General features: G+C 37.7%; 2 protein-coding genes across 2 annotated transcripts in view; one reads left to right on the top strand and one right to left on the bottom strand.

Moving 5' to 3' along the window:
* tnnt2 (troponin T2, cardiac type) overlaps positions 1-14,752 on the top strand; it is a 163,356-nt gene that overhangs the window by 62,984 nt on the left and 85,620 nt on the right. The window lies entirely within an intron of this gene.
* The window catches only part of pkp1 (plakophilin 1), a 56,177-nt gene that overhangs the window by 5,688 nt on the left and 35,737 nt on the right, over positions 1-14,752 (bottom strand). The window contains exons 4-13 of the mRNA XM_062978694.1: positions 11,534-11,678; positions 10,583-10,790; positions 8,573-8,750; positions 7,765-7,879; positions 5,610-5,765; positions 4,932-5,108; positions 4,298-4,451; positions 3,589-3,775; positions 749-833; positions 254-357 (exon numbers count right to left, since the gene is read on the bottom strand). Coding sequence (XP_062834764.1) covers positions 286-357; positions 749-833; positions 3,589-3,775; positions 4,298-4,451; positions 4,932-5,108; positions 5,610-5,765; positions 7,765-7,879; positions 8,573-8,750; positions 10,583-10,790; positions 11,534-11,678 — 1,477 coding nt within the window. The 3' untranslated portion in view covers positions 254-285. The remainder of the gene's footprint in view (positions 1-253; positions 358-748; positions 834-3,588; positions 3,776-4,297; positions 4,452-4,931; positions 5,109-5,609; positions 5,766-7,764; positions 7,880-8,572; positions 8,751-10,582; positions 10,791-11,533; positions 11,679-14,752) is intronic.

The following is a 14,752-nucleotide window of genomic DNA, read 5'->3' as shown; positions in this document are numbered from 1 at the left end:
ATCTAGCTTCACATAAGACAAATCTAGACAAATGTAAAATAGAGATAACAACGATGACCCTTCAGAAGTTGCTGGATTACAACTCCCATTGATTTTGCTGACTTGGATTGATATAATTGCTAACTTGATTGATACAATCATCAACACTTATTTGGAAGTCCACAGTTATACACCTCGAACAATGGTATGAAGAAATATTATTGAGACGTGATTGAGATTCCCCCCGGTTTGAAATATTGATTCAGTTATTTACCTCCAATCCAATTATGTTACGAAGATGCTTTCTTAGAATCTGGAAGACAAATTCCTCAAAGTGCTTCCTGTTAAGGATCCCATCATGTTCTTGTCATATCCTTGCTATTGGTGGCACCAGTGACAGAAGACGGGTAAGGAAGAATGAAATAAGAATAATTTAACAGCATTTCCTAAGAAATCAATTATCTAGATGAAGTCACAAACTATATATGTTTCCATCTCTGTCTCTCTCTCTCTCTCTCTCTCTCTCTCTCTCTCTCTGTGTGTGTGTGTGTGTGTGTGTGTCTCTCTCTCTTACATATATGCACACACAGACATACCTACCCCCACACACAGCTAAGATGGTGATTACTCCTAGGCTTTGAAACTCCTTCTTTAGGAAGACTTTTCTATTCCAATAGGTATTTTTGGAATTGGCTCCAAATAAATAATATGCTGTTGTTCAACTGTCATGTCATTTTATTAGAAAGAAAAAAAAACACCCTTTTCTCACCTGTTTTAGTATAGACTGAAGCTCTCTGTTTGACCACAGGTCGGACAGTAGCAAGCGAGCCGCTTCAGCTGCTTTAGGATAGGATCTATAGACAGGAAAGGCAGATATTTCAGTAAAAAAAAAAACCAAACAACAGAGGGTGCTAAAAACAGCTTTTTATGCATTTATTGAATTGTGTTAATAATTATCCTAGTTTAATTCTGTTCTACTATTTCCTTTTTGTGTGTTTTTAATTGTATAGTTTTTAAAGATTGTGAGTGCCTTGGGTCTTGGTTTCCAGAAATAGAAGTGAGATGTAAACTATCATAATCATAATAATTGTACACTGTATGAACTTTAACACTTCATTCAGCTCTTCAAGTGGAACTTGTATGGTTTGTCCTTTGTTAACACTACTTTTTCAGTTTGGATTTCTGATTATTTGGTGCAGCTCAAGCATGTGGTAGTGATATTTCCACCTCCCTTTCTTTATTTTATTTATTTAATTATTTTTTGCAGTGTTAAAGTTCAAGAACTGGAATAGTCAGGCAGTTAGAGCAGAGGTCTGAAAATAATGTTTTGATAAGAAGCATTTTAGGTACAACTAGCTTTGTCCAGCCACACGTTGCATTGGCTTATGGGAATCATTTGTTGGCCAGGTGGAATAGCAGTGAATAGCCTTGCAGCCTCAAAGCCTGGCCGTTTTCTGGAGTAGCTGGAGTAGCACCCTCAATCAAAGAGCCGCTTTGAAGCCTGGCTACTTCCTTAGTAGGGGAATCCTTGTTTGGCCAGCTTGAACTGTACTGAATAGTCTTGCAGCTTAAAAGCCTGGCTGCTTTCTACATAGGGCATCCTTTCTAGGCGTGGTTGTATGGGACAGAGTAGCCTAGTGGCTTCAGAGCTTGGGGGTTTTCTATCTAGGGGAAATCTTGGTTGGCCAGGTTGAATAGCACTGAATAGCCTTGCTGCTTGCAAGCCTGGCTGCTTTCTACCTTGCGGAATCCTTGGTTGGCCAGTTTGAATAGCAATGAATAGTCTAGGTGTGGCAGGTATGAATGCTGCAATTAGCCACCTTGATTAGCATTTAATGGCCTTGCAGCTTCAAAGCCTGTATGCTTCTTGCCTGGGGGAATCCTTTGTTGGGAAGTGTTAGCTGACTCTGATTGTTTCCTTTCTGGAATTCCCAATTTCCCTGCTTTCAGAGTGTTGCTCTTTATTTACTGTCCTGGTTTTAGAGATTATATTGTTCTGTATTATTATACCACAGTAAGCATTTCATATTACAGTAGAGTCTCACTAGGCTTTCCGGTGTGGCTTTTTCCTCCCTTGACCCCAGAAAGAGAGAGAGAAAAGGCAGCGAACATTCGCTTATCTAATATTCTGGATTATCCAACGCAGTCGGCCTTTTAATAGTCAATGTTTTTGTAGTCAATGTTTTCAATACATTGTTATGTTTTGGTGTTAAATTCGTAAATACAGTAATTACTACATAGCATCATCGCGCATGTGCTGCTCAATTTGTAAAATCATAATGTAATTTGACGTTTAATAGACTTTTCCTTAATCCCTTATTATCCAACATATTTGTTTATCCAACGTTCTGCCAGGGTGTTTATGTTGGATAAGTGAGACTCTACTGTATATTTATAATCTTATATTATCTGCTTAGAACTAAATTATATGAGGCTCCTTCTACACAGCTGCATAAAGTGAACACTGAAGTGGATTATATGGCAGTGTGGACTCAAGATAATGTAGTTCAAAGCAGATAATATAAGATTATGAATGGGTAATATAGCTGTGTGGAAGGGCCTTGAGTCTACACTGCCATATAATCCAGTTCAAATCAGATAGTCTGTATTTTATAGGCAGTGTGGAAGAGGCCTGATTGAAGCAGCCCTGGGCACCATTAAATGGCTGAGTGGGTTGCTAGGAGACAAAGTGGGCAGAGCTTAGCCTTCTAACTGGCAGCAATGGGAAAAAAAACAATTATTCCTCTCCCTCTAATTAGGACTTTATTTTTCTTGTTTTTGTTTTTGTTTTTTGATGTCTAAACACAGTGGGGATGACCATGTCTTTTGTGGCCAAGTTTTGTGGGATTTGGGTGTTTAGTTTCACTGTTTACTTTAAGGCAGAAATGGTCAGAATATTTATATATATATAGATTGCATACTTGGAATGTCCTACTATAGGCCCAGTAACTCCAGAACATTTCCAGGGTTATAATTGAGAGTGCCCACCCTGAATCATGGTGCCTTCCACTTTAGTGGGGCAGTAAATCCATTCCAGGTTTTAACTCTGCTCAAGGAATGTACTTCCACAAAACACTGGAAAATCACTCTTTCACCCTCCATCAAAGCCTATTCTTTTTAGCAGTATCTCCTAAGTCTCCTATGTGGCATTTCCCTAAGGACAGAATAGCTACCTGGGGAAGGAATTGTAAGCTTTTTTTTTCTCCATCCCCAGCATGTAATACCTAAAGCTGGCATTATGATTGCATACTGATACTGTTCCCAACAACTTGGAAAATTAGTTTAGATTGCAAGATTTCTCAGCAGTCTACCACAAAGCATTTTAAAAAGTTGTTAGTCACCATGTGACAGTTTTTCGCAATATTAATAAATCTGAAAAATGTATAGATCCTACTTTAGAACTGATTAGAATTAGTTATTCCTGATATGCAGCATACTTGTACGTAAAAAGGTCTATATCAAGAATAAATATTCTGAGATCAGACAAGATCGGGCATGTTCAGGGCGGTATGGCCGTATAAATAGAATATATATTTATATACATTGTATAAACAGGGCTGGGAAGACTCCAAAAATGGTTGCAAGCCTCCCTTCTTCACCATTACTCACCCATTTCGGCAAAGGCCAACAACATTATTTATCAAGCTGCCAGTCAGATAAGGCTTGGCCATCTGTGGGTTGGATATCATTAGGTTCCTCAGAGCATAGCAAGCAGATGTCATTGTGTCCCCATAGTTGGGGGAACCTGGGGACAAGAGGGCTAGAAGACGAGTCACATCAGGGAGCACCTGGTGAGCTAAAATGGGAGACAGACAAGTATTAGATAAAATGTTGTGACTGAGACTAATTAAGTTTTAGAATCAACACCTACAGCAAATATTAGTCCTCCTCAGAGTGGTAAGACAAGAGTCCACGTGTAGCAAAGTGATCATGTTGGAAATTCCTCAGAATAAAGTACATGCAGATTTTCTAGGGAAAATTAAACCCAGTCGAATTATTAGACAAATTGTATATTGGACTCTCCAAAAAGCACCAGATAGCATCATCAAGAAATGGGTAGCTAAAGCTTCAATTATTTACAGTTGCATTTCAGACTGCTGGATAACACAGATGATTTTGAAGAAATATGCTTAAAATAGTATGGGGGAAGCGACTATCAGAACCAACAAGAAGAAAATATTCTAGAGATTTACAAACACCAAATTGAATATTGTACTTTAGCACTGTTGCACATTTAAAAAATATTATGGAAATAAGTGTGTATGGGCCAAGAAAAAAGAAAACAAGCTAAAGCCACACAACAATAAAGGACACATACCCATGGTTTTGTGGAGAACAGGATGTCGGGACATATTGCTCAACAAGGATGTTCCAGATCGGACAACTTCAGAATTGTTGGATTGCAGGAGGCGTGCTATGCGGGGCAAACCTTTTTCCTTTAAAGCAATCAGTTGACTCATTGCGTTTGACATCTAGAGAACAAAATGATGCAGTACTTATTACAATATCTGAAGATATATTTTCTTTCTAACAAAAAGCAGGAAAGCAGTGAAAATACTTCTCACCTCAACTAGGGAAAAAGCACAGAGCAGGCAGCAATTCCTTATGAATTTGGAAACCATATTATCTATATTAGGTACATTAGTGATGTACACATATAGGCTAAGCTATGTGCACACTCAAGGAAATACAAGAAATTTAATAAACACATAATGAGATCAGGGTTCACCAATGGTGTATTGGGCCAATATATTATTTTTGTTATATCCTTTTTACAATATTCTTTTTAAAAAGTTCTTTTTACAATACTATCTAAATTTCTATCCACAGGTTGACTGAACAGGTGAGAAGGCTTACAGGTCTTCAGATTTCCTTGCACTCAAATCACACCCATTTTTTTCCTTTTTGTCTCAGATGCCTAACCAAATGTAGCAAGAAAAAACAGTGTTTACCAGTCCTCTGCTTGCAGTCAGATTTTGCAGAGCTCCAGCACAAGCCTCCAAGGTGGCATCCTTCTTGCTCTGATCCATCAGAGACAAATATGTGCGAATAGCGTCAGAGTGGTACAACCAGCTGGACCCTCTGGGTTTATAATCCTCTTCCGGAAGAGGTAGATCATATTCATCGTACTAAGCATAAATAAGAGGAAAAAGTGTAGTAGCTGAAGTTTTATAAAATAACCCTATATCACGTGTTGATTAAACATGATATAAAAGCAGACAAATATCTCAGTGGCTTGAGAACTGCCTACGTATCTTGGGAACTTTTTTGTTTACCTACATTGCCTAGCTATGGATACCTAGATGTCCCCACTGGTTTAATTACTGTATTTTCACAATTCTAAGATGCACTTTTTCCTCATATAAACATTGCTAAAAACTGGTCTTAGAATCACAGATGCTTTTAAAATATAAATAAAGTTCTTTTTCTGTTGGTAGTGCTGAAATTAGTATGTATTTCAATTGATGGCATCTTAGAATCAATTACATACAGTTTTATGTTGAGCTATGCATCTTTAAATATTACATGTGATAAAGTAGCAAAAATTGGGGAAGACAGTCTGCTTCTGAATACATGAATATAATATCTTTCGGTCTGTGAATAAAGCCTTTCTGTATATTGAAGCTTACCTCCATTTTCCCTCCTCTGTTATTGAAGCATCCTGTCAAGCTTTTGTCTGTGTAAGTGTTCCTGGCCATGTGGTTAAGCTGTGTGTATTTATTTGGCACCTCAGCATCCAGGCGGTAAGACAGATTATGCAGGATACAGATGCAATTCTCCACAGACTAAAATAAAAGCCAACAATCAGTTCTCAGTTGTATTAGTATACATACCATATTTATCTTAACTGACATTTAGTACATTCATGCATGCATTCCATGGGGCAGAGAAATGCTGAGGTTTGAAATATTATACTAGTTTTCAATGCTGTTTTCTTTGTGCTAGTTAACATTAAGTTCTTATTAGAAAGGAGAGAGGGAGGGCAAGACATTCTTTAGCATAGGGCTTATTGCTATACCTGGACATGTTTCAAAGAGTTACAATGCATCATAAAATCCTTGCTGGGTATCTTTGATGTAAAGTCCATGTAAAAAGACAACATCACATGGAAAGGAGAAATTATAGCAAGAAGACCTTAGTATTCCAGTTCTGAGACTACATGTGATCATGTTCCCAGATGCACAAACTATATAAGTGATATGTCTTTAGCAATAAGCCTAATTTTGTTCTAAATGGCACAATGGATGATACTAATAATCAGAACATGGAAATTAAACCTAAATTAAACATCTTCCATCCTTTTAAGTCTATATTTAACATACCTTGATTTTTAAAAACACCTCTATTTCAAGGAGCTCCACTGGCTGCCTTTTATTTTCCGGTCCCAATTCAAGGTGTATACAATCACATATAAAGCCCTAAATGGTTTGGGACTCACCTACCTTCGTGACCGTATCTCCTATCACAAGCCTACACGATCCCTTCGTTCATCAGGGGAAGCCTTCCTGTCCCCACTCCTGATATCCCAGACCCGCCTTGTGGGAACAAGGGAGAGGGCCTTTTCTGCTGTGGCCCCCCGATTGTGGAACACACTGCCCACTGAGATTAGGCAAGCCCCCACACTAGCAGCCTTCAAGAAAGACTTGAAAACATGGCTCTTCCGTTGTGCTTTTGGAGAGTAACTATTTTATATTTCTTTTCCGTTGCTCCCTCTAATATCTATCCTCCAGAATACCCCACTCCCTTATGACCCTGTTTGCTGTGGTTTTTATTTTTATGTCTTTCTCACCCCGAGTTTTAACTTAATGTTCATGTGGTCTGTCCTTGTTTTTATTGTCTCCTTGTTTTATTTTGTAATGGATATTATTTACTGTATTGCTTATTGTATTGTGTTGTGCTGTTCTTTTATATGCTGTTTACATTGTATTGTTTTGGGCATGGCCCCATGTAAGCCGCCCCGAGTCCCCATTGGGGAGATGGTGGCGGGGTATAAATAAAGTTTTATTATTATATTATTATTATTATTTATTTTTACACACCTCTCATTCTGAGGAACAACATCAACAACTTCTCCATGACACACTGTATCAGGTTAGACATCTCTATTAATAACATTCAAGATGGCCTATAGTATATATAGTAGAAGCCAACCTAATAAAATGCTTAATTAACATCCAGTCTAAATAAGACCTCTGTGGAACTTGAAGCTTTGTTTGATTACCCTGTGAACCTTTAACTGGCCTTAATTGCAATGCTATCCATTTGTGAATTGCATCTAAGGGATTTGTGACCCATGGTTAAGTAAGAATTGATAATATTGGATTGTATCCAGTGATTGCATGGGTGGAAGGCAGTTCGTTCATAACCCTCCCTCTCCTCTGCTGCCCTCATGTCAATCTCCTAAAAGCATCTCTGAAAGGTCAAAATAATAGGACAAAATAATTGTGGACTTTTGTCATATTTGGATATAGTAAAAAGAAGGAAATCTTCAAATATTCAGTGGTAGAATCACTTCCATTGGGAACAAAATCCATTCATCATATGAATAACCCATACTGTTCAATAGTGTCTTCCAACACTCTGGAACATGTTTCCAGTGAGTGCAGAGAAAGATGCAGCAACGATAATGGTGCAGGAAGTTATGTTAATTCATATGACAACATCTCAACTGAATGTAACTGATTGCTATTAAAATTGAAAGTGAGTTTACTGTTCTGATAACATTAACCAAAGTTTATCAACTAAAGTAGTATACAAAAAGATTATTCTACATATGCCTGGTACCTTATCATCTGGTCGATTGGCAGCCACACAGTTTTGGGAATAAGTCATTACAGAGTCAATCAGTCCAGGATAGTTTCTCATAGTTTGACGTCCAACATCTGCAGAACTCAAGTTCCTATAATCCATTTTATAAATTAGAAGGAGGAATAATCAGATCAACAAAGCAGCAAAGTGATTATTTTTCTGAATTCAGCAAGATATATGTGTTGGTCTCTTTGAGCCTTTGAAGTTAAAATTAATCTATACAGACAGAGCACAGAATATGTTATTAAGCAATGCCACACTATTGTTTATGACTGTGTCTATGCACAAAACTTCTACTTCCTCCTTATCCATGGATTCTTTACCCACAGATTCAACTATTCATGGACAGAAATCTTTTGTTAAAAAAAGTCGGAAAGCAAATCTTTGTCGTTGTATACAAGGAACACTATTTTACTATGTCACCATATATAATTGGATTCAACCCATCATATATAATGGGACTTAAGCATCCATATATTTTGGTATCCAAGGGGATCCTGGAACAAAACCTTGGTGGACACCAGAGGCACAGTGTATTTTATTTGATGACTGGTCCTTACACCTAGATTCAATTGTATTGTCTTTTGTCACAAAGCAAAAATATCTATCTATATTCATGCATGATTTTCAAAACATTTAAAATGCTTTGGGTATTTTAAAAGCTGGGCACTATCATCTATGGCCTATCATAGGCTCTTTGTTTTGTTCACAACTTTTACCCACTTTAGTTTTTGCAAACCACCTTGACATGAAATATAAAAGAAGGTTATATCTGCTGACTTACCTCAAGCAGCCAGTGGCATTGAAGAAAACCTCTGGGTCAACAATTTCTCTCGATCTGTTACTAATACCATCAGACCATCCAGAAAAAGGAATAATCACACGATCAGTCAGGACAGGGAGAGCATCATGTATCAAATCTTCTTTCAGTTCATCAGTGGATGACAGGTTCCAGAGCAGACCTAGAAAGGACATGGAAAAGACACATTGCTGTAACATCCTTTAAGTCTCATTGGGATTCAAGCTACAAGAAATTGTGCATATTGTCAAAGTTAATCTCTAAATATGCAATGTAAGATCCTGCATGCCTTTAATTTAAGTTGATATTGAAAGCCTCTGTCCCTTATTAGACCTAAAAACATGACATCAGAATTACAGATTTTAATTCTGGTTTGTTGAAAATATGCAGTTATTATTTAGTCAATAAAGTAGACATATTCTGAGATGACACTTTTTAAAGAGAAAAACTGATACCAGAGGAAAACAATAACTTGGAAATGATATGGATAGGTTCCTACGTCATTAAAAGAAATAGCAGGAGAGCAATCCAACATGTTTCAGAAACCTTTTCATTGAAAACTAGCAGTGTGAAATAAAAACAAGTAGGTTAAGTAAATCTTGTGAACCTTTTAGAAACCATTAAAGGCATCCAGGGATAACTTTTCCTTCTCTAACTCCTGCTTGTCTTAGATTTGGTCAAACTGATAAATCCATGCTTTTTTTTTTTTTAAGCACACAGGCTTATCAACTAACTGGCCTTTTCTCTCTGTGTTGCTATATGTACTTGTTCAGCAAAGGATTCTGGAAGCAGCTTCTGTTTTGCCTGCCAGTTGGAAGAAGGCACACACAGGTATGGTAGAATCAGCTAGAGTAGAATACCACTCTTTCTCAGTCCAAGCTATATTGCATTGTTTACTCCAGATATACTGCTACAGCCTACCATTGAAACTCTGTGTTTCTCTAGCCCAGTAGTTCTCAACCTGTGGATCTCCAGGTATTTTGGCCTACAACTTCCAGAAATCCCAACCATTTTACCAGGATTTCTGGAAGATGAAGGCCAAAACATCTGGGGACCCACAGATTGAGAACCACTGCTCTAGCCATTTTTCACCATTTTCTGCATGCTGATATTGCTAAAATACTTCCAGTTACACCAAGAGTATCAGACTCATTTTCATCAAGGGCCATATCAGCCTTATGGTTGCTTTCAAATTGCTGTTGAGTCAATGGATGGAGAATTCATAACTACAAAGGGCCAACTGTATTTTTTTTTTACACAGTAGTCAGTGCTCTTTAGTTTTTACCCTACTTGGGTCCCCAATTGTTATTGAATGAAAATTCCCAACACTTTTAATAATCTGCCATGCAGACTGGGGATAATAGCAATTGCAACCCAATAGCACTTGTGGCTTTGAAGTTGGGGAAAAATTAAAGGACATTTTAAATTCAGACATCATATTCACAACCCTTGCATCTAAATTTAAACGCCACTATCCTGACTAAACTGAATGAACCTCAGCCTTCCAGTTGTTACTGTATCATAACTCCCATCAGATCTGGTCATGGTGTCTAATGATGAGGAATATAAGAGTTGGAGTCCAGCATCTGGAGGGCCACATAAAATGACATGGAGGGATGAACACATAAATTTCACACAGAACAAAGATGAAAAGGCGGGCATGGCAGAAGCAAAAAAATGTAAAAAGGAGCTTTTATATCAAAGGCTTTATTAAATGCGATGTACTTGCATTATATCTCCTTATTTAAAATGTAGTGGTTCAGTTATCATTTACTTGCTGTAGTATGTCAAAAGGCATAATCATTTTTGCTCCTATTATGGAAATATTGGTTGAACTTTGAAAAGGCACATAACTACAGAATTCAAAATCCTTTTAACAGTTGAGAGTCCTACTAGTCTCCTTTAAAGGCTAGACTTTAGATGCCCCAAGTATAATTCATGCACTGATTTATTTTTCCAGTTGTTTCAATATTCTTCTACAAAGGAGAAAGGTACCTGTCAGCTGCTTCTGTATTTCTGTACTTCCAGTCCTCCTGAGAAGGCTCACACACTCCCGAATTCCATTCTGCCGTCGGGTTTCTAACTTGTTTGTTGGGTTTCTGAAGACTAAGTTTCGAAGGGCTCCAGCTGAAGCCTGCTGCACATTTTCATCTGGGCTACGAAGAAGTTCAATGAGCTTGGAAATGCCACCAAGTCGGTAGACCTAACGAAGAAGACCAGCATTTCTTATAAACTCCAGTGCTTCCTCTTTTACAAATATGAAGTATCAGGGTTTGTAATTTAAACAAAAGTATCCTACATAGTAGCATTCACTGAATGTACAGTTGAGAAGGACATTGTACAGATTGTAGCATACTTGAGGCCTAACATCTTTCCTTAATTTGAAATAATATTTTATGTTATTATTTTTTTAAACTAATTTAAAAACTGGATTTTTTTCTGCATAGCATCAGAGATTTTGGAGTATATGAAAACTACACCTGAATCAAGAGTTGTTCTCTCACTGGCACTCAAATATACTTTTCAGAGCAATAATAATTTTTAAAACAATATTTTATTGTATCTTATAACCATAAAACAAATGTTTTGTATGCATATGATATGCATCTGAATTAATTAAGATAATAATTTCTGCATTTACTAAGAGGCTAAAGTTCTTAAGAAGTGTAAATTTGGATATTCAGACTCAAATGATTTCCAGACAATAAGAAAATAATGTGCAATAATGCAAATCTGTGGGAATTCCAGGTCCATCCAAAGTAATTATAGCCACACCACTAGATTACCTCTTAATGTCGAATGGACAAGATTCCTCTTCCCAATCTGACCCCCAATTCTTTCTGTTGGAACTACAGGAAAAATGAGTTCTGACATAATTCCACATATTGAAACTTCTGTTCATAAATCCACATAAATTTGAAGGATCATTGTGAAGAATAATTTTACCTCTTGCTTGGCAGACTCATCTTGAAAGCAGGTATGCTGGAGGTAGTAAGCACCCGTGGCCTGATACTTCTCATCTGAGGAACACAGGAATTGAATTGCTTTCTGGATGGTCATGGCTCCATAATCCATCTCATCATGGGTAATTCTAAATAAGAAAAGAGCACATTCATCATTTCTTTGAACGTTTAGCGTTTTTGATCTCTCAGCAACTTTCAGTATAATTAAATATGAATCAATAATCCACTCCTAGTTGGATGGCCAATTTGAGAAGTGTTTTTCTTGACTTACTGGGAACACAAATGCGCAGATTGTGGCTTCAGGTAAAGGAAGAACAGGTGCCTGGTGTTTTAATTTTCCCAGAAGCCCACAGAGTCTTTCACACATATGCACAGAACAGGTAAACTAGCTCATTACTTCAGTGGTTCTCAACCTGTTTTGGCCTTTAATTCCCAGGAATCCTAACAGCTGGGATTTCTGGGAGTTGTAGGCGAAAACAACTGGGGACCCACAGGTTGAGAACCATTGCATTACTTGTAGCCCAGTTGACTGGAGCAAGTAAACAATTCAGTCAGATCCAATCATAGACTTCATATGCATATATTTCCCCATCATGACAACAGTGAATCGGTTTCAGCCATTGTACCAACCCACCAGCCATCATTGGGAGGGGGTGCATAGATGAATTTTTGTGGGTGATATCATACTGATAACTTGATTGTTACAACATTTAGCATGGTGGGCAGATCCAGTTTGGGAGAGACAGGGTATGTAGAGTCCCTTTAAAGGACTTTGGGGATAGAGGCAACCAGGTCACTCCTATGGCTTTTCCATACAGCCATATAACCCAGAATATCAAGGCAGAAAATTACACAATATCAGCTTTGAATTGGGTTATCTGAGTCCACACTGCCATATATTCCAGTTCAAAGCAGATAATGTGGAATTTTATTCAGCTGTGTGGAAGGGGCCCTAGATGGCTCTGCCTTACTCCAAAGTGGCAAGATGAATCACAATGGGCTTTCAGTCAAATGAATTCCTGCATCTATCTTTACAGGAATACTGAGCAGGCTGGCCAGGTGAATGGGTTTCCTTTGGCCAGTAGGAGCATCACTTGATGCATGGAATGAGAGTTGGGCCAAATCAAGACAACTGTAACCAATAAATTTGTGGCCTTTTCATTTCCAACAAAATGTAATCTGTGCTCATTCTTGCTAAAGGTCAAGCACCTTACTTAATCACTGGTCCTGGAATTTCATACAGGGAAATCATTTCTGGGACACTGTAATGATCCTGCAAGTTTCTGCTCGTTTTTTCCTCATGCCATTCAATAGCTATTTGAAACCACTGCATGACGTCATCTTCAGATATTGGAAGAAGTGCTAGCACTATGGTGATTATTATAGTTCTGTTTCATCCATAAAATATAAGATGCATCACTATTTTTAACTTGTTTCTAAACACAGCGAAGAATTGTAGGGAGTGGGGGCTAAATAGGCTCAAGTTGTAAGAAGGTGGTGTTGCTGCTTATCCACTTAAGTGGTAATTGTTCTGCAGGAATTGTGCACCCTAGAGTGAGGTTCAAAATGTGGGGATATTCATTGATTCAACATAATCTATGAGTACCCCCACATTTTTCTAGAGACACAAGATGCTTCTATCAGTCAAAATGCCTTTTATCTGTATAGACTGAAAAGCCAACTTTGATTATAGCTAGGTAGAGATAGCTTTAAAGGTAAAGATAAAGGTTTTCCCTTGACATCTCCATTTCTAAGCCAAAGAGCCGTTGTCTGTAGACACCTCCAAGGTCATGTGGTCAGCATGACTGCATGGAGTGCCATTACCTTCCCGCCGGAGTGGTACCTATTGATCTACTCACATTTGCATGTTTTCAAACAGCTAGGTTGGCAGAAGCTGGGACTAACAGCGGGAACTCCCCAGATACTAACTGCCAACAAGTCAGCAAGTTCAGCAGCTCAGCAGTTTAACCCACTTTACTAGTGGTATTTGTGCTCTGTTAATCTTTTGTCAAAATCACTATATTGTCACTTTCCTCACCAAGTGAAAAATGGTATATTGAGGATTGGCACCAATGATTTGCATGATTTGCTTGCTGCAGTTTTCCTGGGACCCACTTTCAGCATCAGGTAATCACTCCCCCCACCCCGACTTTCAGGCTTTTACAAATCCTCACAATCCAATGAATGCTGGGAAAGGGCTTTTAAATGATACATGGAGGTTTAAAGTGCTTCAGGAAATCTGAATTATTTCTAGCTATTAAATTTGGCTTGCTCTGCCTGAGAATCCTGTAGTCTTTGATTTTTTTTTAAAAAAAGATATGATGTTGATGATGTTGGGTTTTTTGCATTTTAATGCTTTGCTTTATATTTTATTGTTTTTAGAGAAAGGCACTAAAATAAAGCTAGCTAAGAAATGATGTGTAAATGTTGTGAATTATACAAATATGAATAAGCAAGGATTCTAGAGTCCTGATGGTTTAAGTTTTATAATTAAATTATAGCTATCTCACATGTAGAATTCCATATTCCATAGCATGTACAAGTGTACTGCAATTGGGACTAACAACTGGTTTTGTGCCCTTGCAGCCATTTAAAAATAGAAAGGCTGCAAAAAATTCTCTTCCACTTGATTTAATTATACAGTTGCCATCTGGGCAATTAATTACCCTCATTACACAAATACTCTTATTCAATTCAACTTAAACTGGGTGTGACTTTCAATATAACTAGCAACTTACTGGAAATGGTGTGGCTGTGTGTAATGGGAATAGGTTGAAAAGACTTCAAGTGAAACGTTTTTTATTGCAATCTAGCTTAGGTGAATGGATCCACATATTCGGACAAAGGAGGATTTTGTGCAAAAATAGAGATTAAAGATGAAACTGGGTTTAAGAAGAACCAGGTTAAGAATTTGCTGTGGATCGTTCACTAAGGGGGGGGGGTGAATTGGGCATTTTCTTCTTATTCTGGAGATTGGCATCCTGTACATGTAATAGTCTAAAACTAATAGTTACAATGCATTTCCTTGGTAGGGAAGTGGTTGGAATTTCTACTTGTTTTATTTTATATGGTTTTCAGTTTTGATACTTCCTATATTAGGACTATAAACAGTCATCATCTTACTTGGAAAAAATAGGATAGAAGGCCAAATATCAAGCCACATAACCCAATCTGCAATGCATAACCAGCACATTGGGCATTA

Source organism: Anolis carolinensis, chromosome 4 (assembly GCF_035594765.1).
Source record: "Anolis carolinensis isolate JA03-04 chromosome 4, rAnoCar3.1.pri, whole genome shotgun sequence".
NCBI lineage: Eukaryota > Metazoa > Chordata > Lepidosauria > Squamata > Dactyloidae > Anolis > Anolis carolinensis.
Note: the sequence above shows the minus strand (reverse complement) of the source record. Positions and strands in the feature narration are given on the sequence as shown.